General features: G+C 38.1%; 1 protein-coding gene across 4 annotated transcripts in view; it reads right to left on the bottom strand.

Moving 5' to 3' along the window:
- The window catches only part of CFTR (CF transmembrane conductance regulator), a 194486-nt gene that overhangs the window by 49249 nt on the left and 118936 nt on the right, over positions 1–26301 (bottom strand). For all 4 annotated transcript variants that reach the window (XR_008372866.1, XM_053553531.1, XM_053553532.1 and 1 more), the window contains exons 19-21: positions 21006–21156; positions 19894–20121; positions 15603–15703 (exon numbers count right to left, since the gene is read on the bottom strand). Coding sequence is in view for 3 of the 4 variants with exons in the window: in XM_053553531.1 (XP_053409506.1) it covers positions 15603–15703; positions 19894–20121; positions 21006–21156 (480 nt within the window). In the remaining variant the exon portion in view is untranslated. The remainder of the gene's footprint in view (positions 1–15602; positions 15704–19893; positions 20122–21005; positions 21157–26301) is intronic.

Below are 26301 nucleotides of genomic sequence, written 5' to 3'. Positions count from 1 at the left end.
ACAAATAACAATATTTTATTTTTGTTTAAGAACTGTGAACGATTTCATAACCGGTTGCATGTTTTAAAAAAATAACTTTTACAATGGGGCTTTCTACTTGTCATTCATTTGTTTTTCAGGTTTTCAATGAATTCAGGGGAAATAATTAGATATAATTAAGACCAAAGAGAATTAACTAGGACTTAAACAAATGGACTCTGTTTTGTTTTTGTGATCACTTAATTCTCAGTTATGCAAGCTACACATAAATAGCCAAACTATTCTCAAGGGAATAGATGATGTCAAAGGAAAAATTTCTTTCTCCTCTGAGGTCCACTGCACACTGCGGTCAACTAATATATGACAATAAAATGCATCACATCTCAAAACCACTACTGAAAATTTTTTCCTCTAGAACTACCTTAATAACTAACTAAAAATCTATGTGTCAGCTACGTGGTAAGTGGACTCTTGATGCTTAGTCAATTTGCAATAACTTCACCATAATATTTGAACAAATTTAAGTCATTGGCATAATTTTTATTCACATAATTACATTTTTAATCTAAATTACTTAAATATCAATCTCTAAACAAAATATAACTACATATAGGGGTTATGCTCGAAATTAATTATGTATCTGCTTTCTAAATCTGTTCATCTAACATTTAATAAAGTATATCTTTAAAGTGCACAGAAATAAAAGGGATATAATATTTTTAAAAGTGTTTAATTATATTCTTTAACAAGAACATATTTCTCTGAATATTTCAATGATTTATTGGAATATGATTTTTAAAATATCCAGGAATATAATAGTTACTATATATATATACATACACATATATATATTTGAAAAACTAATAAGTGAATAAGTAATGAAACAAAAAGATGAAATGGGAAAATTCTTTTAGCATGGAATGATTGGTGGAAAAGCAGAGTAGTTTAGATATTGATCCTGAATTGAACATTAAAACCTCCATCGCATCGATTCTAATTGTATTGCCTGCTCTCACATGCCATTGATCAAGCTTGCTGTTTGTGAAGTTCTTTCTTGTGATTCTGCGCTTCAGTTTCTCTCATCTTGAAAAATATCTTCAAATTATCTTCAATACTTATTCAAGATTCAAGAGAGAAACCTTTGAAGTCAAACCCACTATTAATGGAAGTGAAAGGGATCCAAGTCCACATCCATCAAAAATAACTCAAGAGGAAGCAAAAGGCAGATGGTCACAATTGTTCCCACTTGTAATATTTTAAATTCTAAATTACGAAGGACTTCCAGGGGTAGTTAAATCTTGATTCAGTTATTCTTGATTTCAGCATTGCTTGCATTTTCATTGTCATTAATTTTCATAGAGAGTGGCTAATCTACATAAGCTCTGGAAGACAAGTTAGAATTCTGACTACCATTGAGATGAGACTGCCAAAGACATACCTCAAATGTATTTAAAATTATCTTATTGTATTTATCCTCCCTAAGAATAGCATCCCTCTCTTGAAATCACTGAAGGAAATACACAAATGTAGCTTAACTTTATAGAAACATGACATTTTCTCACATCAATTCTGTGCAGAAGTCTAAACTCATCTTTTGTTAAGCAAAATAAAAGATAGGAGCGGCACCTGTGGCTCAGTGAATAGGACGCCGACCCCATATACCGAGGGTGGTGGGTTCAAACCTGGCCCTGGCCAAACTGCAACAAAAAATACCTGGGCGTTGTGGTGGGCACCTGTGGTCCCAGCTGCTGGGGAGGCTGAGGCAAGAGAATCCCCCAAGCCCAGGAGCTGGAGGTTGCTGTGAGCTGTGATGGCACAGCACTCTACCAAGGGCAATAAAGTGAGACTCTGTCTCTACAAAAAAAAAAGATAGGAAAGACACTACATAGCAAAAATCCTTCACATTTTACTATTTTAAAGAATCAATAAAGCATTTAAATATTACCATCCTAATTACTCAAAATGGGATGTAGTATATTTGAAAATAAGGACTTTCAAAACTGCTACTTTGGGATGAACGCAGTATATAATTTTTTTTTGTCTGAGCACTTGTGTTTGAGTACTTCAAATTACATTCTCCATTAGTGGTGGCTCACCACTGAAGGTGTGTTTAGAACTTGTAATGTCAAATGTGACAAATGGAATGTATCTATCAAATTTAGGAAATGAAACTTTCCAACTCAGTCTTTCAGGTAATCAAGCTGCTTAAAGTGACCCCAGGACACACTATGATTGTACCCACAGTGTGGTCAAATATCCCTGACCAAGAACATGTTACTTCATCTTAACAATGGGCAGTCATCCACAGTATATGTGTGGACAGTCATTCAATTCAGCGGGTCAGAACACTTTCTGGCAGGAAGAAAAAGTGGCTAGTGCAGACACTTGCATCATGGCCAATTTTGTAACCACTGAAATGCTATTACAATGAGGTGGCCAGATAATATTATGAATTACTAACCAATTCCTTGTAACTCGTAGGTTTCCCAGCTTGGACCTTCTACCTCATTGTCTCTGGAAGAAGCCACATCATAAGAGCTGAGCAAATGAATTCTGCTCTTTCAAGTCTCAAAAATGGGCTTTTGAAACTCAAACCTGATAGTTTGAAAATTTCAAGTTGTAAAACTATTGGCTTTTATACTTCAAAACCAAAGCCTGAAGGACTCAAAGTATAGTGTTTACGTGAAAACAGTAGCCACAGATGAACTTAATTATGGTAGATGAGAAACAGCCATTCTCTTCACCCCATAATCTGAGGGGTCACACACAAATGGAGGTTAAAAAACAAAGGGCTAGGGTGGCGCCAGTGGCTCAAAGGAGTAGGGTGCTGGCCCCATATGCCGGAGGTGGCGGGTTCAAAGCCAGCCCCAGCCAAAAACTGCAAAAAAAAAAAACAAAAAAACAAAAAAAAACCAATAATAATACAAAGGGCTTAGACTCCAGTTCCTTTAGGAAGGAATTCCACTTTGCAACCAAATCCTGGTTCTATCCTCAAGTAGACCTGGCAGATTATAGAACATAGGAAGGCTGTGCCTCGCTTCCAAGGTAAAGCTCAGGAAAGAGGCACACTACAGAGAAGCTTCCAGTGCCTGGCACGAAAAGGACTCAGTAGAGTGGACATGTTTGCTTGGCATGTCTAGGCATAGACAACTTTATGTAACTTTATTTTCCCCTGCTTTTCCAGAGTAATGCTGAGAGGAAGCCACATAATTTAAATATTTTGATCCCCTCAGGGACATGGAAGAAGCTGAGAGGAAGCTCATGAAGGGAGAGTTCACAGTAAGGACAAGAAGGACAAAGACTCCGTCTACCTGGACCCCTCACCATGAGATCAGACAGGAACATCAGTGCCCAAAGGCAGTGAGCATGGACAAGGGACAACACAGCGCCAGGCGGTCCCTCATCCCCACTACCTTGGCATTCTGTTAACTCTGCTCGGAACCCAGCAAGATCCCTGAATTCGCTGACATTGTTTCTTTCACTAAGTCCAATGTGTGTTCAAACAGAAAATAAATTCAACTATAAGCAAAAAGTAATGTCATATTTCTGGCATACTTGTTCTCATAGATAAAGATTCGTAGCTATTATCAGGGATGGAGCCAGGTTTTGTGCAGCCTTAAATAATTTAGGGGATTCTTCTTAAGAAAAAATAATCAAAATTATGCATATCGAATTAAGGATAGGGCCTACAAAGGGATTTATGCAAGTGAGAGGGCCCGAAGCCTATCTCTCATGACTTTGTATTAAACTCATTCTGCCTATTATGGTAACTTTGTTCAAAGCATTCCTTGTTGTATTTAAACAATAGACTGTTCAAAGCGTTCCTCCCCATCTAGTGCTTAGCACCATGCGATCTCTTAATAAATCTTTGTGAATAATGAATGAATTCATTATTCTACCTCCCATCCAGGAAGCCGTGTCTGTGCAGCAGGAGACAATGTGTGAGCGCCTTAGCCAATGACCCAGGCTGCAGTTTCACCCTTCAGCTTCTCAGCCGCAAAATACGTCGCTGTTTGGATCAGACAGAAATTACAACCTACCAAACTATTTTTAGTCAAATTCATTTGCTTTCATTGAGCTTTTTAAGCTTCCCTTAACCCTTTTGCTCATTTAGAGTGCCTACTAACCATTTCCACATGATACCTAGAAACTACCATGCCATTGTCCAGACACCTAGATTGGGCGGGATGGAAGTTCAAATTTGGCAATTGTCAGCGTGACTGTGGATCAGTAAACTCCTTAACCTCAGGCTGCTGCTTCCCTGAACAGAAAAGAGTCCGAGGAGGAAGGAAGGGGCAGCTGTGTTTGCAGCAGGAATTCTGCCCCACCAGCAGCAGAGACTCACCTGAGCCACAACCAGCATGGGCAGGAGAACTTCTCTCACAGACTTTGAGAGGTAAAAGATGAAGCCAAATGAGACGCAGGTACTGACACGATGAACCTATCTTTATTCATTTGTGGAGAAGAAAATTTGACATAATCTGTGTAGACTTCTGTAAAATGATAGTTTAGCCAAAACACAGTGGGATGGGATTTCTTTTGCCTTAAAAATCATCTGTTTGAAGTTTTGGTTTTATTATTTAATTTCATTATGCTCTCCCCCTAAATTCTTCAGAGATTCTCCTGAGCATCTCGAGAAAGAGTCAATCCTTACACTGCATCTCATTATTTTTATATGAATCTCTAAAATCACGAACCTGACCAGCAGAAGAACCAAGTCTTCGGGGAGTATGACAGTGTTAACAAAAAGATAACTCCACACCCTCCCTCATCTCAACCTTACTTTATAAAGGTTGCAATTTAAGTCAAGAAGAAAATGATTACTGATTTTCTTTTTCACTTTTTGTTGGGGGAAAGAGGAAAAACAGGGCTTAAAGAGCTTTCCTAGAATGAATCAGAAAGCCAGACTTTTCTCCTTCACAAGAACTATATGCTATTTCCTTTCAACTTTTTGGTTCTTTAGAAGCCAATGCATCAAATTATGCATTAACACCCAAACTACAAGCTATAATATCCCCAGAAGCCTTGACAATAGAAAATAATTTTCATACACCTGAAATCTGGCCAGCCACACTGCTAAAGAGTCTTCACAACGAATTGTTATAGGAGGATTGCAGAAATAAAGTAAAGAAAACATCTGGAAAACTGGCACAATATGAAAAACATCACACATTTTACTGAAGAAAATTTCAAACCATGAGGTATATGAAAGAGGTATATGTTTCAAATCATAAATCATTCCTAGTAGTCCCAAACTAAATGTTTTTAGTACTCACAGAGACCACAGACCCAATGCTAAATTAAATGCATTAGCATAATCTTTAGTCTATTCATATAAACTTAAGAGATAATAGGAAGAGAACAGACTTTTTGGCTCAAATATATTCTTGAAACTCTGGTCTATGTTTCTACTTCTATTACTTACGCTCCTAGAACACATAAAACGGTCAGTCAAGTATCATGTTGCTATAAATTATTAATAGCATGAGTGAGTTATTTATTGCATGGTATTAACTCTAACCCTTTTTTTATTGTTAAATCATAGCTGTGTACATTAGTGCAATCAAGGGGTACAATGTGCTGGTTTCATATACAATCTGAAATATTCTCATCAAACTGTTCAATGTAGCCTTCATGGCATTTTCTTAGTTATTGTATGTAGGCATTTGTATTCTGCATTTAGTAAGTTTCGCCTGTACCCATTCTAGGATGCACCATACGTGTGGCCCCACCCATTACTCTCCCACCACCCTAACCTCCCCTCTGCCTTCCCCTTCCTTGGCCCTTTCCTCATAGTCTTGTGCTATAGTTGGGTTATAGCCTTCATGTGAAAGCTACAATTTAGCTTCATAGTAGGGCTGAGTACATTGGATACTTTTTCTTCTATTCCTGAGATACTTTGCTAAGAAGAATATGTTCCAGCTCCATCCATGTAAACATGAAAGAGGTAAAGTCTCCATCTTTCTTTAAGGCTGCATAATATTCCATGGTATATTACATGTACCACAATTAGCAAGTACATTCATGGGTCAATGGGCACTTGGGCTTCTTCCATGACTTAGCAATTATGAATTGGGCTGCAATAAACATTCTGGTACAGACGTCTTTGTTATATTGTGATTTTTGGTCTTCTGGGTATAAACCTAGTAAAGGAATTATAGGAGCGAATGGCAGGTCTATTTTTAGATCGCTAAGTATTCTCCAAACATCCTTCCAGAAGGAACATATTAGTGTGCATTCCCACCAGCAGTGTAGAAGTGTGCCCTTTTCTCTGCATCCATGCCAACATCTCTGGTTTTGGGATTTTGTTATGTGGGCTACTCTTACTGGGGTTAGGTGATATCTCAAAGTAGTTTTGATTTGCATTTCTCTGGTGATTAAGGATGATGTGATGAGCTTTTTTTCATGTGTCTGTAGATCATGCGTCTGTCTTCTTTAGAGAAGTTTCTCTTCAAGTCTCTTGCCCACCCTGCGATGGGATCACATGTTCTTTTCTTGCTAATACATTTGAGTTCTCTGTGGATTCTGGTTATTAGACCTTTATCAGAGGTATAACCTGCAAATATTTTCTCCCGTTCTGAGGGCTGTCTGCTTGCTTTACTTACTATGTTCTTGGTTGTGCAGAAGCTTTTTATTTTGATCAGGTCCCAGTACTATATTTTTGATACTGCTTCAATTGTCTGGGGAGCAGACAATATTCACCCAGGCCAATTCCTTCAAGAGTTTTCCCTGCACTTTCTTCAAGTATTTTTATAGTTTCATGTCTTAAGTTTAAATCTTTTATCCAGTGAGAATCTATCTTAGTTAATGGTGAAAGGTGTGGGTCCAGTTTCAATCTTCTACAGGTTGCCAGCCAATTCACCCAGCACCATTTGTTAAATAGGGAATCTTTTCCCCACTGAATGTTTTTAATTGTCTTGTCAAAGATCAAATAACGGTAAGTAGCTGGATTCATCTCTTGGTTCTCTATTCTGTTCCAGACATCTACTTCTCTGTTTTTGTGCCAGTACCATGCTGTTTTGATTACTATCAATTTATAGTACAGTCTCAGGTCTGGTAGGGTGATTCCTCCTGCTATGTTTTTATTGCTGAGTAATGTTTTGGCTATTCAACGTTTTTTCTGATTCCATATAAAACAAAGTGTTATTTTTTCAAGATCTTTAAAATATGACAATGGAATTGCATTAAAATTATATATTGCTTTGGGTAGTATAGACATTTTAACAATGTTGATTCTTCCCAGCCATGAGCATGGTATGTTTTTCCATTTGTTAACATCTTCAGCTATTTCTTTACTTAAAGTTTCATAGTTCTCTTTGTAGAGATCTTTCACATCCTTTGTTAGGTATACTCCCAAATATTTCATCTTCTTTGGCACTACTGTGAAAGGAATAGAGTCCTTGACTATTTTTTCGGCTTGGTTATTGTTGGTATATAAAAGGCTACAGATTTATGGGTGTTGATTTTGTAGCCTGAGACATTGCTGTATTCCTTGATCACTTCTAAAAGTTTTTTAGTAGAATCCCTAGTGTTTTCCAGACATACAATCATGTCATCTGCAAAGAGTGAAAGTTCGATCTCTTCTGACCCTATGTGGATACCCTTGACCACCTTCTCTTCCCTAATTGCAATGGCTAAAACTTCCATTACAATGTTAAAGAGCAATGGAGACAATGGGCAACCTTGCCTGGTTCCTGATCTAAGTGGAAATGATTTCAATTTAACTCCATTCAATACGATACTGGTTGTGGGTTTGCTATAGATGGCCTCTATTAGTTTAAGACATGTCCCTTCTATACCAATTTTCTTAAGTGTTCTGATCATGAAGGGGTGCTGGATATTATCAAAAGCTTTTTCTGCATCAATGGAAAGAATCATATGGTCCTCATTTTTTAGTTTGTTTATGTGCTGAATTATATTTATACATTTATGTTTATTGAACCAGCCTTGAGGCCCTGGTATAAATCCCACTTGGTCGTGGTGTATAATTTTTTTTATGTGTTGTTGGATTCTGTTTGTTAGGATCTTATTGAGTATTTTAGCATCAATATTCATTAGTGATATTGGTCTATAATTTTCTTTTCTTGTTGGGTCTTTCCCTGGCTTGGGGATCAAGGTGATGTTTGCTTCGTAGAATAACTCTAACCCTTTTGTAAATTATTATAACCTGCTCGCTACACAAATGGTATCCATCCTGTAACCTGTGGCAAATGGGAAATCAGTGTCACTTTCCCTGTCAGAGATAGTAGAGATGGTGATGTGTAACTAATGACAAAAGGCTTCTTCCAACTAAACTCCGAGTTTCACATATGTTGGTGCCCATTTTCAGTAATTAAGAGCTTTAGTCAATATGGTCTTATGTGTGCCAATAGGCAAAGGAGGACTCAGGTTTATCTTTCTCTGTGAAAGGTCTGACTGACATCAGTCACCAAATCAATTACTCACACTGGAGCTTATGTACAGTACAGCTTGGTGAGTTCCACTAAAAATATTTCAAAGAGAATCTCAAGAAGGGGAGGGTAAAACAAAAATATCAAAATATTTTCTCTTATTATTTACTATTTTAGTAAGATTTTTTTCTAAGTAGATGTTTTTCTTTCTTTTTTTAGATGTTGTCTTGCTATGTTACCCAGGCTAGTCTTGAATTACTGGGCTCAAAAAATCCTCCTGCCTCATCCTCCTAAGTAGCTGAGACTATAGGCACATTCTATCACACCCAGCTAATTCATTTTTAGGGACAAGGTCTCACTATGTTGTTCATGTTGCTCTTGAATTTTTAGCGAGTGCTCCTCCCATCTCAGCCTCCTAAATTGAGGGCCACTGAGCCAAGCCAAAGCATATTCATTTTGAAATACTATGGCTTCCCTAAAGTTTGCTGTCATTAAGCATATCCTTTATATGTCTTGTAATGATTTATACATGTATTATTGATTAATACAGGAAAATATTTGTTTGCTGGTTGTCATCAATTCAAAAGCATATTCGGTCACATAGACCAGAGGTCAACAAAACTATGGCCCACAGCTAACTCCAGCCACACCCACTTACTTACATATGTAGGGTTGCTTTGCCCTACAAAGGCTGAGCTGAGTTGCCATAGGGACCATATAGGCTGAAAATGGTTTCTATCTCATCTTTGAGATACAAAGGGGCTTGGAGGATGATGGGAGGAAAGCCTGGGCTTCTGAACAAGAAAGTCTGGAGAGCCCATAAGAATGTGGGTTTGAGGTAACCTAGGTAACCAATGGCCACCAGAAAGAGACAATAATTAATGACCAATAGAAAAGGGTAATAATGCCTGGAGGTGCAGAGAGGCCAATGAAAGAATTGCAACTAACTTCAAGTGGACAGAAAGAGGGTATTAAGAGCTCTGCACGGCCTTTGCATCTCCATCTCTCTTACCTCTCCCTCATCAAGAGAGTGACCCACCTCCAACTCTCTTTGGAAGTCCTCTAAACTTTCTCAAATAACATTTCTCTTTGTTACCCTGAACCTTGTGAGGTTACTTTTGCTCTCTATTTATGCTGCCTGTTCTGCTCCAGTTTTATTTTCTGTCTTCATTCATTTTTTTGCTTTCAATTACCACTGTGCCTCAGTTGAACTTTCTATCTCAGCCCAGTAATCAAACCAGGTCAACTGTGTTTGGGGCAGCGGTACCCTTAACCCCCAACAACCCTTTACAGAAAACATTTGCTGATCCCTTTGCCATGACTCAAAGAAAATCAGAGCTAAAATGATACTTAGAGAATATCTAATTCAGTGATTCACGAGCCTTGATACACATGAGAATCTCCTGGGACACCTTTAAAAAGTGTCCAGTCACTCTCCAAGCCCAGTCACTCTACCCCACTGACAGAACTGACTTCATCAGTCTTCATGGGCCCTGAGTAATCTATTTTTATAAAGCTTTCTCATATGCTACTAGGTCGAGAACTGGTGATCTAACCCATACCTTCATTGCACAAATAAGAAAACCTGCACCTAGGAAGTTAAAGTGACACACAAAGCCCAAAATATTTTCTAAACTTTTCAAACTTTTTTTACACTTCACCAATCCCTTAGGGATCCCATTAAGACTATTTCTAATTCAAGACTCTAGAACATCACAAATGGCATTTTCTTTGTTGGTTCTAGTAATACACTGGTTCAGAGTTCTTTGATCAGTCCTGATAATTGCAGCAACGAATAATTTAAACAATGGACTTCCACATTCAGAGACAGTAGCAGATATGTGATTCCCTTAAGAACCTGGAATGACGCCTGCACACATGTTAACTGAGAGTGGAATTTTTTTCATATGAAAAGGACCCAGAAGAGAGAGAATGTCAGAGCTGGTGGAAACCTTAGAAAATTTCTAACCAAACTGTTTCATTTTACAATTGAGAAAAATGAGGCCTTCGAGGGGACTATGACTTGCCAAAGGCCACACAACTTCTTGGTGACAAGGCCAGGGTGGAATGCAGAGCTCTTCTCACCACGGCCACTCTGCAGGATGAAAAGAGAATGAGTGGATGAAAAGAAGTCCGGAGACAGAGGTCATGGGAGTAAAATGTACCACAACGACTTGTGAGAACAGAAAAATAAAGACATGATCAAGAGACCATTAAAAGGAGGCAAAAAAAAAAAATGGAAAAATGACTCCTCCCCTCAGATTCTTATGGCAGAAACTACCTCCAATTCAAGAAGACGAGGCAAGGGAAGCAATGAAGACAAGCCAGGTTCCTCTTTTCTCTTCCTATCAGGTTTCTTGTTGGTCACTGTACAATTAGTCATTTGATCTTTACTGGAACCAAAATAAACACAGGCAATAAAAGGACAAAGGAAAAACAGAGGAAGTTTCTATTGACAGAAAACTGTCTCAGATTGCATCAATCTTGCAAGAACTTTCTGGAGCCTTGTTAACAGGAACCTAGATGTGAGCCCCGCAGGTGCACTGCCTTCTCGGCTCACCCTGGTGTCTTCCTTCCCTCCTTTTGTGTTATCAGCAGTGCACAGTCGGACAGGGCAGACATTTAATGGAAACAGGGGTGGTTTATCTGCTACTTCACCTGGGGAATTAAAGAAGCAGGAGAGTGTTCACATGCTTAGATCTTTTAGTTGTGCTTTCGATGTGGTAGACAGTCCTGAAAAGATATGAATTGTCAAGAGCCTTATTCAAATCTACAAAACAGTGTGAATGTGGGCAATTTATTAGTCCCCAGATGGCTTAATATGGCTAAGTGTGAAGCATTATCTTGTCACCATTTCTAGCTCTTGTTTATATGCTTAATCTACATTTGTTCATGAAGGCAGATATCGAGTGTGCCTTGTCTATTTAAGTTACATAATGCTTAAGTAGCTAGGAATAGGGGAAAGGGAAGATTTATGGTACTAAAAATGGCGGACATCTTGTGACACCAAAGAAAATAAACTAGTATACTGCTTTGTTAATTAAGGAGGTAAAAATATAGGATAAATAGCTTAGCAATAACAACTATAAATTCATATGGTACTTGAGGTATAGAGTTAAGAGGAACTGGTACTGTTAACATTTCTCTTTTCACCCCATCTAGGGAATAGTATGAAAAATAAAATTGAAATAAATAGAGGGACACGATTTATGCTAAAAACAAAAACTGAATTAGAAATAACAGTGTTTAACACATTGATGTCTCAATTGAAATACCTGGAAATGCTCTAACATGGGGTTTTCTGATGGAAATTATTAAATTAAGCTCTGATAATTTTGCTATTTTTTATGTTTCTGGAGTGATTCACAATCTATTAAACTATATTTATTCAGAAGATGACAATGTTCAGTTAACTTTTTTTCCCCAAACTTTCCTATAAGGCTGGGGCATATTAGTAAGTAGAACCAGAGGTATGTCCTGTGTTAATGGTCTCTTGAGACTCTGGAGACAATAAGCAGGAATTTGTTCCCCCAAATGTCAGGTGTACAGAAGGACATTCTATCACTGTGTTTTATGAACATATGGAGGTGTCAAATGGTAGCTGGATATGTATTTAGAGAGCAGGACTTCTAACCTAGAGATATGAATTTACAATTCCTTGTGAGATGGTTCCTGAAGTATGGAATTAGATAACAGCAGTTCAAGAGAATGTTGAGAGATCTATAGGAAAGGAGGGGCCAGAAAAAAGGACTAAGAAGGAGCCAGAGAAGTATCAGAGAAATGAGAGTGGTTTCACGAACACAAGATGGGAAGTATCATAACAAGAAGAATTTGTCCATCACATAAAACTGCTGAATGGTTGAAGAAGACAAACTGGCTCTCTCGCAAGATGTTGGTCATGAGTCATGAGTATAACAGAAATGCAATGGAGGAGGCTGTGGCAAGAATAGCAGGTGGAGATGGAAAGTGGTACTCTCTTTAAAAGTTTTATTGTAAATAGGTCAAAGAAATGGGGTGATAGCTGGGGATCAAGGGAAATTACTTATATGCTACTGAGAAAGGTCCTGTAAAGAGGGACATAATTGCATATAAACTGGCCTGAACATGGCGGCAAGAACACGGAAAGGCTGGAGGAGCTTATGAGGAGAGGCAGTTGACTTGTGCAACAGGTGGAAAGAAATGAGGGGATTTGTTTTGGTTGCTTCAATTGTTTTTGTTTTTGTTTTTAAGAAGTAAATAGGTAAGTCACTGGCTGAAAAATGAAAGGGATGAAATTATGAGAGCACCTAAGAAGAGACGAGAAGGTGAGAAAGAGCTGTTTTAGGTAATACAATAAGGAATTCATTAGGAAAGTTATAAAAGGCTTGTTGGACCATTCAAGTGCTGATATTTCAGATGTGTAATCATAAACACAAAGTAACTTCAAGCTGGATTTTATCATACTAACATTACCTTTAATAATTGAAAGCTAAGAAAATCTAGGCATAAGGGTGTAAGCAACAGGTAGGAGGTAAAGGAACAGCCACACTGCCGGTTTTATAGCCTCAGAGTGTTGGTTTATAACCTCTGTTGACCTTTGACTCTTCATCTTTCTCTAAACTAGGTCAGATGAATAAATGAAATATTCTTTCCAAATCTAAAGATCTTTTGTCTTAGTAGCCTTACTGTAGAACTAAAAGTGTATGTCAAATAAAACATCCTGTTTACACCATCATCTCTAAATTCAGTTAACTACTCAGAAAAGTGAAATGATACACTGCATTGAGTCTTTACTTCTGAGGTCACAAGGACCTTTTAAGCATGAAATTTGAGGGCCCAGCTGTATCTATCTCCTCTCCTACTCTCAACATATGCCAATATGAAAATAAACAGGTTACTGTATAACTTCAGCAACGGCATGAGTGACAGCAGAACGATAAGCATTAATAACTAGACAAATGCCCACAGACTCCCAGGAAAGGCCACTTGTGCTTCTGGGCCGGGAAAAGAAAACTCACAATTCACTTTGATATTCAAACAAAAGAATATGACTTTCTATAATGTGATCAAATACAAATATTGATACTTTTCATAGACTGGATTATAACATAATAGGCCCTTGCCAAGATCCTTTTATGCTGCGAGATGAAAGACACAGTGTCAAAGCACGGCTCACAAAGCCCGGGATACACATTATGAAAAGTGGAAGGAGTGAAAATAAATTACAGAAACTTTCAGAGAGACTGAATATGCAGAATACAAATGCCCCAACAAAGGTTTCAACATCCATGTGTAGAGACTACTACATAAACCCAGAAAATTAATACAGCAAAGGGAAAGGAATTGTACATTCCTTGTAAATTATCTCTTCCAGGTGAAGAGATATTTTTAGGCAAAGAAACAGGCAAAATCCATGAGGGTGTTAAATGCAAAGTCCAAGTTATAGAAATAAATAAATGAAAACATAATATTGATTTAATATCCTCCTGTTAATTGCCAACAGAAACATTTTCATATACGTTTATGAAACTCAACTCCAAACCATACTGAAATAGAACTAAGTGAGGAAAAGATGGCAAAACCGAACAGAACTAGTCAAATTAAAATAATGCTAAAGGAAAAGAAAACAACTCGACTGTAAATCATGGTCAGGTTAAGTTACAGTTCAATGGATTATCAAAATGCTTAAAGAAAATATTAAGACATGTGGGCAAGATGAGGGCATGGAAAGTTTTGTTTTGTTTTTTTTCCTCTAGAGATTTTTTTATAATGATTTTTTCCTGTGAAGGGAATTGATTATATAGAGTTCCTTGCCGCATGACCATATGTGATTTGAGAATATGTGGCGTGTCTCAGAGAATAGGGAAAGGAACTGAAACAAAAAGTCTAATAATAATAAAGAGTCTCAAAATTGTGCTGTACAGTCATTCTTACATTGAGTTTCTAGACCCTCCACAAATGCAGTAATGAATGAATGATTTCAAACACATAACAGCAAATATAAGAATAGAGAACATAAGAAGTCAATGATGAAGCTATTCAGACCAACTGCACAGTGTGATTGAAAATAAATCACAGTGTGATTTTTAAAATAAAACTGAGAAAATCTACATCACCATTTTTATCTCTCCCTCTTGATGTCACGGGATTTGTGCCCTTGACACAGTGTTAGCACATGAACATTACTAGGAGCTCTGTGTTCCAGGGAACCATGACAAGAGAAACAACGTAACTAAAACCTGGTCTATGTCCACACTAATAACGTATATAAATGCGTGGTGAAGTTGATTAATCCAAAAGAGGTAAGGCAACGATAAACACTTTAAGAACAGAAAAAGAGCTAATAGTAAAGACTGTGGAGATTTAAAAAATAAGAAAAGAGTATTATGAAAAGTATTATACTGCTAAATTTGAAAACTTATGATGGGAAAAGGTTTCTTATAAAGATACCAAAGGGTGGGTAGTGCCTGTGGCTCAAAGAGTAGGGCGCTGGCGGGTTCAAGCCCAGCCCAGGCCAAAACTGCAAAAAAAAAAAGACAACAAAGGCACAACATATAAAGGAAAAGGTTGATAAACTTAACTTTATTAAACCTAGAAGCTTCTTTTCATCAAAAGGCACTAATAAGCCAAGCCACTGATTGAGGGATTGGCATAGAAACTGGCAATTAATCTAGAATTCATAAAATCCTACAAATCAATGAAGGAGAAAAAAACAGTCTCACTGAAAAATGAGCAGGAGTATATAAATGGGAAATTAACACTAGAGAAATAAATATGTAGTAAGCTGCCCTACACTTTTAGTAAACACTTCCCATCCTTCAGATTGCCAAGATTTAAAATTCTGACAGTACCAAGTGTTGGTGAAGATATGTAGCTGTGAGAACTTTCAGAGTCTTTTTGATGAGAGTATACATTGATACAACAGATTTGAGAACAATTTGGCACCATGTAGTAAAGTTAAGCATAGGTGAATTCTATGACCCAATAACACCATTTCTATGTATGTGCCCTACAAAAATTCATAACAAGAAAACAAATGCAAGAATATTCCCTGCAGCATTAGATCTTCATAGAGGCTATCCAGGTGAAAAAAGAGGAGAGAAGAGTTTGAAGAGAGATACACAGTGGCCCTCAATTTATCAGTAAGGTTTAATTTTTTTTGAGCTCGGTATTGGGTATCTAGCTATTCCCTCTACTTTTTGAATAGGTATGTTTGAATATTTTCATAAAGTTTAAAAAATGATAACGACTTACCAAGCTATCCACATCTATGCTGGAGTTTACAGCCCACTGCAACGTCCCCATGATATTCATGGCTAAAGTTAGAATAATACCAACAGTTCCTTCTCCTTCACCTATAGATACAAAAAGGATACAAATAAACCTGCTGGTATTTCTGTCTTCTGTGAACTACTTTATTCATCCCTCTCCCATGGCACATAAAACATTTCGTTTCATTTTCAAATATTTCATTTCAAAACATTTACATTTCAATCGTATGCTGATTTAAACCATCCTTCTTTTATCTCAGTTCACCGCAGCATCTACCAAGTAATGCCTGCAATAGTAAGCCTTCAACGTTTTAAATCAAAGAGTGACTGAGTGTCAGGGACACTACAGAAGTTTTGAGATACACAAAAATGAAGAAACATAAAATCATTCTGAATATTATTTTCCCAAATTCCATGCACTTTTGCATTCTTAGAAACCATTTTTGAAAACACTCTTTCTACTCATTTTCTTCAAGTGCTGTAAGCTTACTTTTGTAAGTGTGAACAGATTCTTTAGAAACAGAGAAACTTCTTCTGCACATTGATTTTTATTTATTTATTTTTTTGAGACAGAGTGTCCCTCTAGCGCCCTGACTAGAGTGCCATGGCATTATAGTTCACTGCAACCTGAAGTTCTTGGGCTCAAGCGATCCTCTTGCCTCCATATTTCTATTTTTCGTAGGGATAGGGTGTTGCTCTTGCTCAGGCTGATCTCAAAAGCCTGAACTCAAGTGATCCACCCACGTTGGCCTCCCAGAGTGCTAGGATTATAGTCGTGAGCCAACGCACCTGGCCTTGTGCATGTGATTTTTGACTGTAGGGAAAAGGAAACAATCGCGTATGGCCAGAGGAGATGAGTCATAAGTTGAACCTCTGAGGACTCCGAGAATTCAACGGTGATACTGACTGTGGGGGCAGATGCATCATCACAATACAAGATAGTCCCCACAGTCCTGTCCTTGACTGCCATTCTTGACACTTCCCAAAAATTTCCGGTAGGCACATTGCTGTGTACCACTGAGCTGTAACTGTCTTCTGTTCCTCCAGAGGAACCGTTGCAAAATGACCACTTTTGGAGAAGAAAATTGCCACCATTTTCTTTCTGACACTCTGGGGCCACTTAACTTCTGTTGGTGGATTTTAATCAGGAAAAATGCATACTGTTGACTGACACTTATTCTCTGGATCACACGGGTAAATCCAGGTTTCATCACCAGTAACGGTGTCTGAAACTCGTCTAGACTTGCCTCCGATGAACTTGAGCAGCATGTTCTTACCCCATCTAACCCAGATCCCCTTTTCCTCATCTGTCGAAGTCTGAGGCCCCCATCCGGATGACACTTTTCTGACGTGACAATAATCATGCAGGATTTTGGACACTGCAGACTATCCAGTCTCTAGTACATTTCAGTGTTCGTAAATGTCACTGGATTGTTCTCACCAACCATTCGTTCCACAGCAGAGACATTTTCTTCAATCCTTGCCCTTGCTCATTGCCCACTCCTCTCTTCGACTTTCAGTGAAGTTCGGCCTCTTCTAATTTCTTGAAATCACTGAAAAATTGTCACACGGGAAGGAGTAAGACCCCCGAGAACCCACTGCAAATGCTCAAGGCTTTGAGACTTAACAGGGAAAAGTGAGCTCTTCCCCAGCTGTATAGCTGATGCTGGCCGAGTGGCACAGTGGAAACAAAGAAAGCCCTCCCAGCAACACCAGTAAGCCAAGCCAGCTGACACCTGCAGGCCTGAATCAGAAAGGGCACCGCTGTCAACCATGTTTCTTGGAAGTGAGATAATCGGCTGTAACACAGTCTCAAAACTTTTGTAGTGACCTTCATATAGGAAAGACTTGCCCTTTTAAAAAATGTTGCAGGTATTTCATGTTTGTATTGGGCAGATACTACGTTTGTCTCTGCTACTACTATGCCATAAATAATAAGAGTAACAGAGACTAGAATGGGCAATGGAAAAAAAGAGTCCTGTGTCCAGATGAGCTCCTCTGCAGAGAAGTCACAGCGGGAGAAGGGCGAGTTTGAATAGCATCTGTAAGATGCTTAGATGTGCTTCGTGCCTTTCTAAGGACGACTTTCTCTGCTAATCAGATGCTGTTGGGAAGAAAGTGGCTTTAGAATTTCAAGCTGTAGTCAGAAAACTAATGGGTCTGCCATTTGGAAAGAGAGAAGATTGCCTTTTATGTCAGAAAAAAAAAAGATTAGTTGACCTAAGAAGACAAATACCTCAGTGATTACCTAAGTGTTCGATTAGAGTAAATGGTTTTTCAGGAATAGAAGGGGCCATTAATTAAAATTTACAGATATTCAGTAGTATAGCCATAATTTTTTTTTTCTATCTCATTCTACCATAAAAATTTTCTAAAAGGAATATCTTTAACTGACAGTATTATAAATTTAAGTTACCAAGTCTCAATTGAGAGTTCTTGTACCATGATAAAATAGTCATGAGTTTCAAAACTTAGGAGAAATAATTCATCAATATTAATTGAAATTTTTATTCTGTAATTCTTCTAACAGAAGGCATACCACACACAGCACATATCTGCTTTTAGTACTAAATAGTTTCCTTTAAATAGGTAAGATTCATCCAAGGCCCTAATATGTTGCTTTCTAAAGGTTAAGATGAAAATAAGATAAAATTTTTGTAGGCGTTAACACTGCTGAAGACCAGAGTTGATGTTCGCTGGGTGGCCGACATTGGCTCCGGTTGGGTGCCGGATTGGATCAGTAGGTTCTTTCCTGCACTGATTGCTAAGTGTTTCGATTACTGCTCCCAGTAAATCAGGACTCAGTCACACTTGTGACCATTACACTAGAACATGTGTTATACTAGTTTGAATTAATTGTTAACACATCTTCGTTTATGTAACTCAGCCTCTGTTTCAAATAACTAGAAAGAAAATTTTAAAGATTCTGAACCTACAAATCAACCTTTTTTTAAAAGTTCCCTAAACTGACTGTACTGCTGAGGATTAGTTCACGTGCCTGCCCATTTATGCTCCTTTCACAGATCATTTCCCCCCGCCCCAGCCAAGAGAGCAAATGTGGTGAACCTGCTAACCTCACAGAGGCTGAGTGGACTTCAGGGAGACCCCTGTGCCAAGACAAGCCTGTTTATTTCTGTTCCCTCCAGGACTCTGTCATAGGACAGAAGAACAGCCAAGTTCTGTTAATTCGAGGGTCAGAGAGGAGAGATTGCAAAAAAAACCAAGGTGGCAGAGCCCTGGGACGCCAGGGAAACCACTCTTCAGAGAGAGGAATGAATGAAGCAGCCACAGAAAAAAATGGAAACATGCCAGATGTGCACTTCTGAGTCGGGAGGAAGAGCTGCGTCTGACTCCCCGTTACCAGCTCCAGCTCCTTCAGCGGCCAAAAGGTGCAGCCCACCCTGTCTCCAAGAGGCCCTCCCATATCTCTCCAACAAATGTCGCCATTTTTGTTTGAGCAGAGTTCTCTTCTTACCACCAAAAAAGCTGCAGCTTTGGCACTGATTTTGCATTTGCTTTGAATCTTTGGCATAGTCACAGATAGCAACATATTTCAACATTTCTCATAGCTCAGACATTCAACTCCTTGAATTAGAGAAACTCATTTATCTATATAGATTTTTATTTTACTTATTATGAGACATTTGGCAGTTTTTCACCCAAAGGCCCTAAAATTCAGAACATTCGTATTTGAAAAATACGGCACTTTTTATTCTAAGTTATTTCCCTTCTGCGGCAGTTTTCTTCATGCAAAACTCATTATATATAACAGATTTCATCAACTAGTAGCTAAAAGAACAAAACTTACCATGGCAGGGAGTGTGTGTGCGTGCGCACACGCATGTGTGCACAAATGCAGATGTTTCTTTCTCCCTATTCAGAGAGCACCCTAATAAAGAGATCTATTAATTTTGAAACAAGGAGCCTCTACTAATATAAACATGAAGAGATGATTTTTCTTCTTTCAATAACATAGTTGCGTTCTGACAGTCTATGTGTCTCAGTTTTTAAAAATGTAAAAGCCAGGAACAAATACTATATATAACTTCTATATCAAAGAAATTACTTGATATTTGTTCAACAATAAGACAACAGAAATTTAAAGAATCATTTGTTGAACAATAAACCCATATATTGTTGATTAATAAACTCCAAAAAAATCTAAGGATATTTGAAATTTTTAACCTGTAAGAATTTTAGCCTGTAAGCGTTTTATTGAATTGTCAACATTTTAATGCAAACGCTTAGCTAAATAGTTAATGCGTTGGGGGTACCTGTTGTTAAAATGGAAATGAAGGTAACAGCAATGAAGAAGACGACAAAAATCATTTCTATTCGCATTTGGAACCAGCGCAGGGTTGACAGGTACAAGAACCAGTTGGCAGTATGTAGATTCAGAGCTTTGTGGAAAAGAGTTTCAAAGTAAGGCTGACGTCCAAAGGCACGAAGTGTCCATAGTCCTTTTAAACTTGTAACAAGATGAGTGAAAATTGGACTCCTGCCTGTGAAATATTCCCATAGAAAACAATGTAAATCACGTAAACAGAAAATTTAATTTCACATTACAATGTATCTGTAAACAACTAATGTAGAGTAATCATACCACACATGTCATTGCTTAGAAAGGTCTTTTTCATTCTACTGCCTTTTAAAAAAAAATAGGTTACCCTCCTTTTTTACTTGACTACCATAAATGAAAACTTATAAAATTGCTACCATTATTGACTCATATTTCTTGGTTACCACCAAGAATTGTTTTTCTGGCTAATTCTAAATTAATCATTGCTGAAACAAAATATTCTTTTAAGACAAGTTTTTCAAGCATCTTAATTAAATATTCTTTAATTGAGATGTGACTTGATTTAACTAATGACCTCTAAAGCAGAAATAGACTAGAAATTTATCCTCCAAAAATGCACCCACACCAAGGCTAATCCTGAAAAGTATGCTCCCCACACAGCTCGCATAGAGTTGGGGGCACACAAAAGGCAGCCCTGGGACAGAAAGAAAGGGCATCTGAAGACACCAAGCCAAAGGAAGGTATTTTGTGTAGAATCATTCTGGATCCCAGAGAAACGTTTAGTCCAGCAGGATTATCAGTTTTAAATTTAATTGCTATAAGGAAATTATACATGAATTTCCTACACACCGACCCTCGTTTTAAAACCAAAATGAGGTCACATGGCCGTTGAGCAAAACAATCCATGTGTAATTTGCTATGCAGTTTCCTTTTATGGAAACACGTTTAAAAAAAAATCATTGTATAAGATGTAAGAGTTTAAAAGCGGGGGAAAATGTTTGGAAAAGCAAATTAGCAACAAAGAATCCTCACTAGCTCTTGTCGCTGTTTTCCAAGGTGAGCATTGCACATTCAAGGTCATGATACCTTCAGATTCCAGTTGTTTGAGCTGCTGTGAGGTGTGCAGGAAGTATCCTCTCAACATGATAAAAGCCGCTATCACTGGCACCGTGGCAAGGAAGATGTAAGGTTGCAAAACTGAGACAACTGCCACAGCTCCGATCACGATTAGTAACAACTGCAGGATCAAAGAGAACAGGGTGGTGAGTAAACGTTTTCCCCCCGCCAGATAGACAAGGCGTGTCAGTGAGTGGTTTCTCATAAGCTCTTCCCACTCTGTTCTTTCTTCATAAGGAGCAGGTGTCTTCCTACTGGGGAGGCAGCCATCTCAAAGAACATTTTTCACAAGTTTGATGGAAAATTCAAACAATTGTGTAAGTCACGGATAATAACATTTTTGAATTTTGGAAAATGTGGTGTTCTTTGATCTTAGGATATTCGCATTTCGCAGACACTTTAAAGTGTTGTATGATAAATAATTTCTAAATGAATATGAATTAAGAAAAACTACTTTGAAATCATTTTAGTGTGCATGTAACTTCTAGAATTTTTTGTGGTTTGAAAGTTTTTGGAAATCTGGCATTCGTCTCAGAGCCTTTTTAGTCAGAAAGATCTAGTTTAAATACAGGGTTGGTCATTTAGACAACCTAACCTATCTGAGCTTAGTTTTCGCATGCTTAAGATTGAAAGAAATTATACCTAATAATCTCTACAACTTTTCTGTTCCCATGCTTGAAATTGCTGGAGATTTCCTACAGGCTCAAAAAATTATTTCTGCAGATGGCTGATATAATTTGAAATGAAATAACTTTTTTTAATCTTATATTTTGTTGAAATACATTTTAATCTCATATGTTTGTTGTAATAAATTTTGTACTTTGGTCAAGCCCGTCCATGACAGATATCTTTTCCCATTATCCACCAAAAGAGTAGGTCCTGTTAGCAACCTCAGGAGCAAGCTAACCAGACTGGTGCTCTTTAGGATCAAGCTAAAGGCTTAAATTTTATATTTTACATGACATCAAATACATACATTTTAAAAAGCTAAAAAGTCTGCTAACATTTACTTCATGTTAATAAAGTATAAATAATGTAATTCTCAGGAAAAAAGGCAAAAAAATAAACATTTTATACCATGCACATACCACTCAGTGAGCCAGTCCTCTACCACCTTCCATGGGTGGCACGCACATGTTCGACTGATGCGTTGAAACACATACCGTGTTGATAGATCAAGGTGATGATGGGTGTGTGGCTCAGATTTGTGTAAATCTTTAGCTTATCATTTCCATCTAAAACTTCAGATGATTCTATTTTAGAGGCACTTTCTAAGGGAAAATACCTCTGTGTCTCTAGTCATCAAATTCTGGAATCTAGCCCCTCACCTATTCAATAAGCACTGGGATGAATCTCTACCGTGCCACGTATTAGACTAGCTATATCACAACTCAGTAATCTAAGAAAAGTCCTCCCTAGTCCTTTTTTGTCCTACAGGTGCTACCAGGATAATGTGAAAGCCCAAAATGCCTACCTGACAAGATGCTTCATTGATGGCAGACTATGGACTTCCCCCCCCGCCCCCAACACATACACCCAAAGCCAGTGGTTCCTCAGAAATATACTCTCTTGGGGGGTAGGGGATAGGTTCCATGGAGCATAATTTAATTTAAATAGGCTGCCACATGAAATACCAGTATGCCTAAAAGAAAATTGCTGTGGCGTTGGGAGTACAGAAACATTCAGTTGCTCCATTAGGATCAGGGCCTTTTATTTGCTTTGACCATTGTAAACTGCATTGCATTGATTTTGACTTGTGCTATTTTTACCAGGTAATTCCAATTTCATGTCACTTTCATTAAAAAGTGTGTGGAAAAGTGACCACGTAGGTAATAAAAATCACTCTAGTCCTGAACTGATTCTCTATTGAAAACATTTGTTTCTTTTCAAATGATTGCTGATAGGGTGGAGATGATTAGTATTGAACCTGTGACTGTATTCTGGTAGAATAGATTGGAATGGGTGATCAACTGACTGAGCTATTACACTGTGTCAGAGAGAGAAGATGGACACATTTGAAATTGACAGACCATCTGCAAAGTTTCCAGATTTCCAGGAACTACCATCACCCAGAATATAGTCCACCTCAAAAAATAAGGGGAAAATATCAGTCTTGAGAAAAATAACTCCTTTTGCTCCACAAGAGGCCAACTTCAGTGACTGAAATCATAACCCAATAAATTAGCAGTGTGCACAAAATTAAAGGCACTAGTTTAAAGTATTTGTATGCAAAGAAACCTGAAATTCTGTCCTACTTTTTAATTCACAATGAATTAAACAGAAGTTATTTCAGAACAGGTACATTAGTGAAAGGCTAACTAACTAACTAACTAGAGGAACAAGATAAGATGTAAACACGGATTATTAATTTACATTCATCCTTATACAAATCCTAAACTTACTCAAGGGAAAAAAAAATCAACAAAACATGAAAACTTGCAAAGTTTCACACACTCATGCTTCTAGGAAGTGGGCAGTAGATTTTCACCCCGCAAAGAAGTTCAAAAGCATTCCTGACACTGAAAGCCACACAGAGCTACCTGTCACACAGGAATAGATGATAACAATGAAGGGTCATTTTGAAATAGATTTTTTTTTTTAAAAAAAAAAAGCCTATTTAAAACCATGCAGTGAGAACCAGATTTGGAATTTAATTTATAAATTGCAATCTCTTGCAAATGTTTAAGCAAGAGATTAATAACATTAAGAGGATGAACAAGGACTGGGGAAAGGTGTAAAAGGTACATTGTTGAGATCAAAGTATCGGGATTCAGTAAATCAGGGATTTACTGGGGTAAGAAAGAAGAAACGAAAAAGGCCTTGCAGTTTTCATATTTTAGAATATGTACACTTCTGTTTCATGAGGGAAAAAAAAATCATTCACCAAGCCATGGAGATAAAAAAGATGCTATAATATTGTTCCCCTCTGTTTCTCTTCAAGCACAAATTTGTCAATGTATGGTGCAATTCCAGCATGCCAATCTGAACCACATCATTTTGGAACTGAAAGGGACCAGTCTGTCTTCCCCACACCACAGGTATCAGGTTTGTGATCAAGAGTCTGCTCAGGGAAAATTGAGGGATCTGCAGAACAGAATCCAGATCTTCCATTTGCATTATGTGAGTTCTAATCCAGCAAGTAAGTTTGTCAGAATATTAACAAAAGTTAGGAAATAAAGAAAATTTAAGTTTTTTTAAACAGAAAATTTTGGTCAATAGATCTGTTCCTGAAATGTGGTGAATAAATGAAAGCTCATTTGTTTGAACATAATTAAAAATAACCAGAGATGCTTATAAATCTGAAGGACACCAGTGATGAATAATTTAGCAAAATCCAAATTAATCAGGTTTTTACTATATTTGGATTGTCATGTGTTATGCTTCCTTAACATGAACCCTCTTATTTTACAAATAAATTAAAATAAAAGCTCTGCCAAATCACTGTGTGATGCAACAACAAATAAACCTTGAGAGCTTTAAATGTAGAGAAGTGATTTACATTGGCATAAAAGAATCTGACAGCCATCACGTATTGAAAATATTAATTGACAAGATAAATATTTTAATGAACAGTCTATTGCAAATGTCCTTATGATAAAACGATTTTTTTCTTCTGGGTAGATGCCTAGTAATGGAATTGCAGGACAATTAACTCTCCCACAGGGTTTTGAAAGAAGCCTCAAACTGATTCAGAAGAGATTCAGTGGACCACAAAAGCAGAAAAACAATTATCAAGGGGCACCACTCATGAATATTTTTGCAATCAGGTCAAGATGTCCACGTTCTAATTTTTACCTCATTTCATATTGTATTTGGGACCCATCGTTTACACTCCCGGAATAAGGAACAAATGCCCAGTATTTACAGAATGAAACAGGAAATGCTCCTTTGGATGTAGGCACTCAAAGCATGGATTAAAAAACCCCAGCAGCTGTTGCTTAATTGTATCTTTAAACAGAACAACTCAAGGAAATCCAAAATGCTAAGGTCACCTGGAACAGTAAATATATTCAGTTGTGTCAATCATTTCAGAAGGGGCAGACTGACCCTTTGGTTTTCCCGCACCTGCCGATGTTAGTTGTGTACACACACACGCGCGGTAGGGCTCATTTTGCTTTAGAAGGTCTCTGAGACACAGTGTTATTATCTTGCAGGGGTGAGGAAGGAGCATGAGGGGGAAAGGATTCATTCCAAGATGAATCCAAGATGAAGTCAAATATGGTAAGAGGCAGAAGGTCATCCAAGATTGCTATGTCTTTGGAGAATCTATTCAGAATCCCACCTATGATATAAAAGAAGATAAATTTCTCAAGAACTAGTAATTTCCTGTTTCAACTGTTTCTCTAAGGAGATCGTTGGGATTGTGGCATTTGCTCTCTGGAGCCCAACCTAAACCAGACAGGAAGCTCAGGAAGCTGTGCGTCAGCCTGGTCCAGTAGCCAAAGTTATCAACTCATGACACTCCTTAAGTGCTGTCACTTACGGAGGCTTACTGTGTATCCTCAAGGTCACTTTTATCTCCCACCAACTTTCCTTCTCCACCGTCACCAGTCACCCAGCCCACAGAGTCAGTCTCACAGCCAGGAAGCCCTATAGGCCTATTCACATCCGTCACTCAGGGGTTGCTCTCAGATAATCCTGACTTTTTCTTTCCCCTCTTGCCTATTCAAAAACGTATCCTTACTTTCAGCCAGGCGTGATGGAGGATGCACTCTACCCAGGGCAACAGAGCAAAACTGTCTCAAAACAAAAACAAAAAACCCTTGTCTTTACTTCTGTCCCTTCCTAATGCTCCAACCATGGGAGAAGTGGCAAGCTAATCTGTGCCAAAGAGTTCCCTGGTGGGTCTGGTTTCAAGTGCAATCCTAGCACTCTGGGAGGCTGAGGTGGGAGGATTGCTTGAGGTTGGGAGTTTAAGACCAGCCTGAGCAAAGCCAAACCTCATCTCTACTAAAAATAGAAAACAATTAGCCAGGTGTGCTGATGGGCACCGCTAGTCCCGGCTACTTGGGAGGCTGAGACCAGCGAATTGCTTAAACCCGGGAGTTTGAGGTTGCTGTGAGCTATGATGATGCCACTGCACTCTACCCAGGGCAACAGAGCAAAACTGTCTCAAAACAAAAACAAAAAACCCTTGTCTTTACTTCTGTCCCTTCCTTATGCTCCAACCATGGGAGAAGTGGCAAGCTAATCTGTGCCAAAGAGTTCCCTGGTGGGTCTGGTTTCAAGTGCAATCCACCTAAGGACTCCATCTTCATTTTAACAT

The sequence above is a fragment of the Nycticebus coucang genome, chromosome 11, assembly GCF_027406575.1.
Source record: "Nycticebus coucang isolate mNycCou1 chromosome 11, mNycCou1.pri, whole genome shotgun sequence".
NCBI lineage: Eukaryota > Metazoa > Chordata > Mammalia > Primates > Lorisidae > Nycticebus > Nycticebus coucang.
This window is presented reverse-complemented; position numbering and strand designations above follow the sequence as displayed.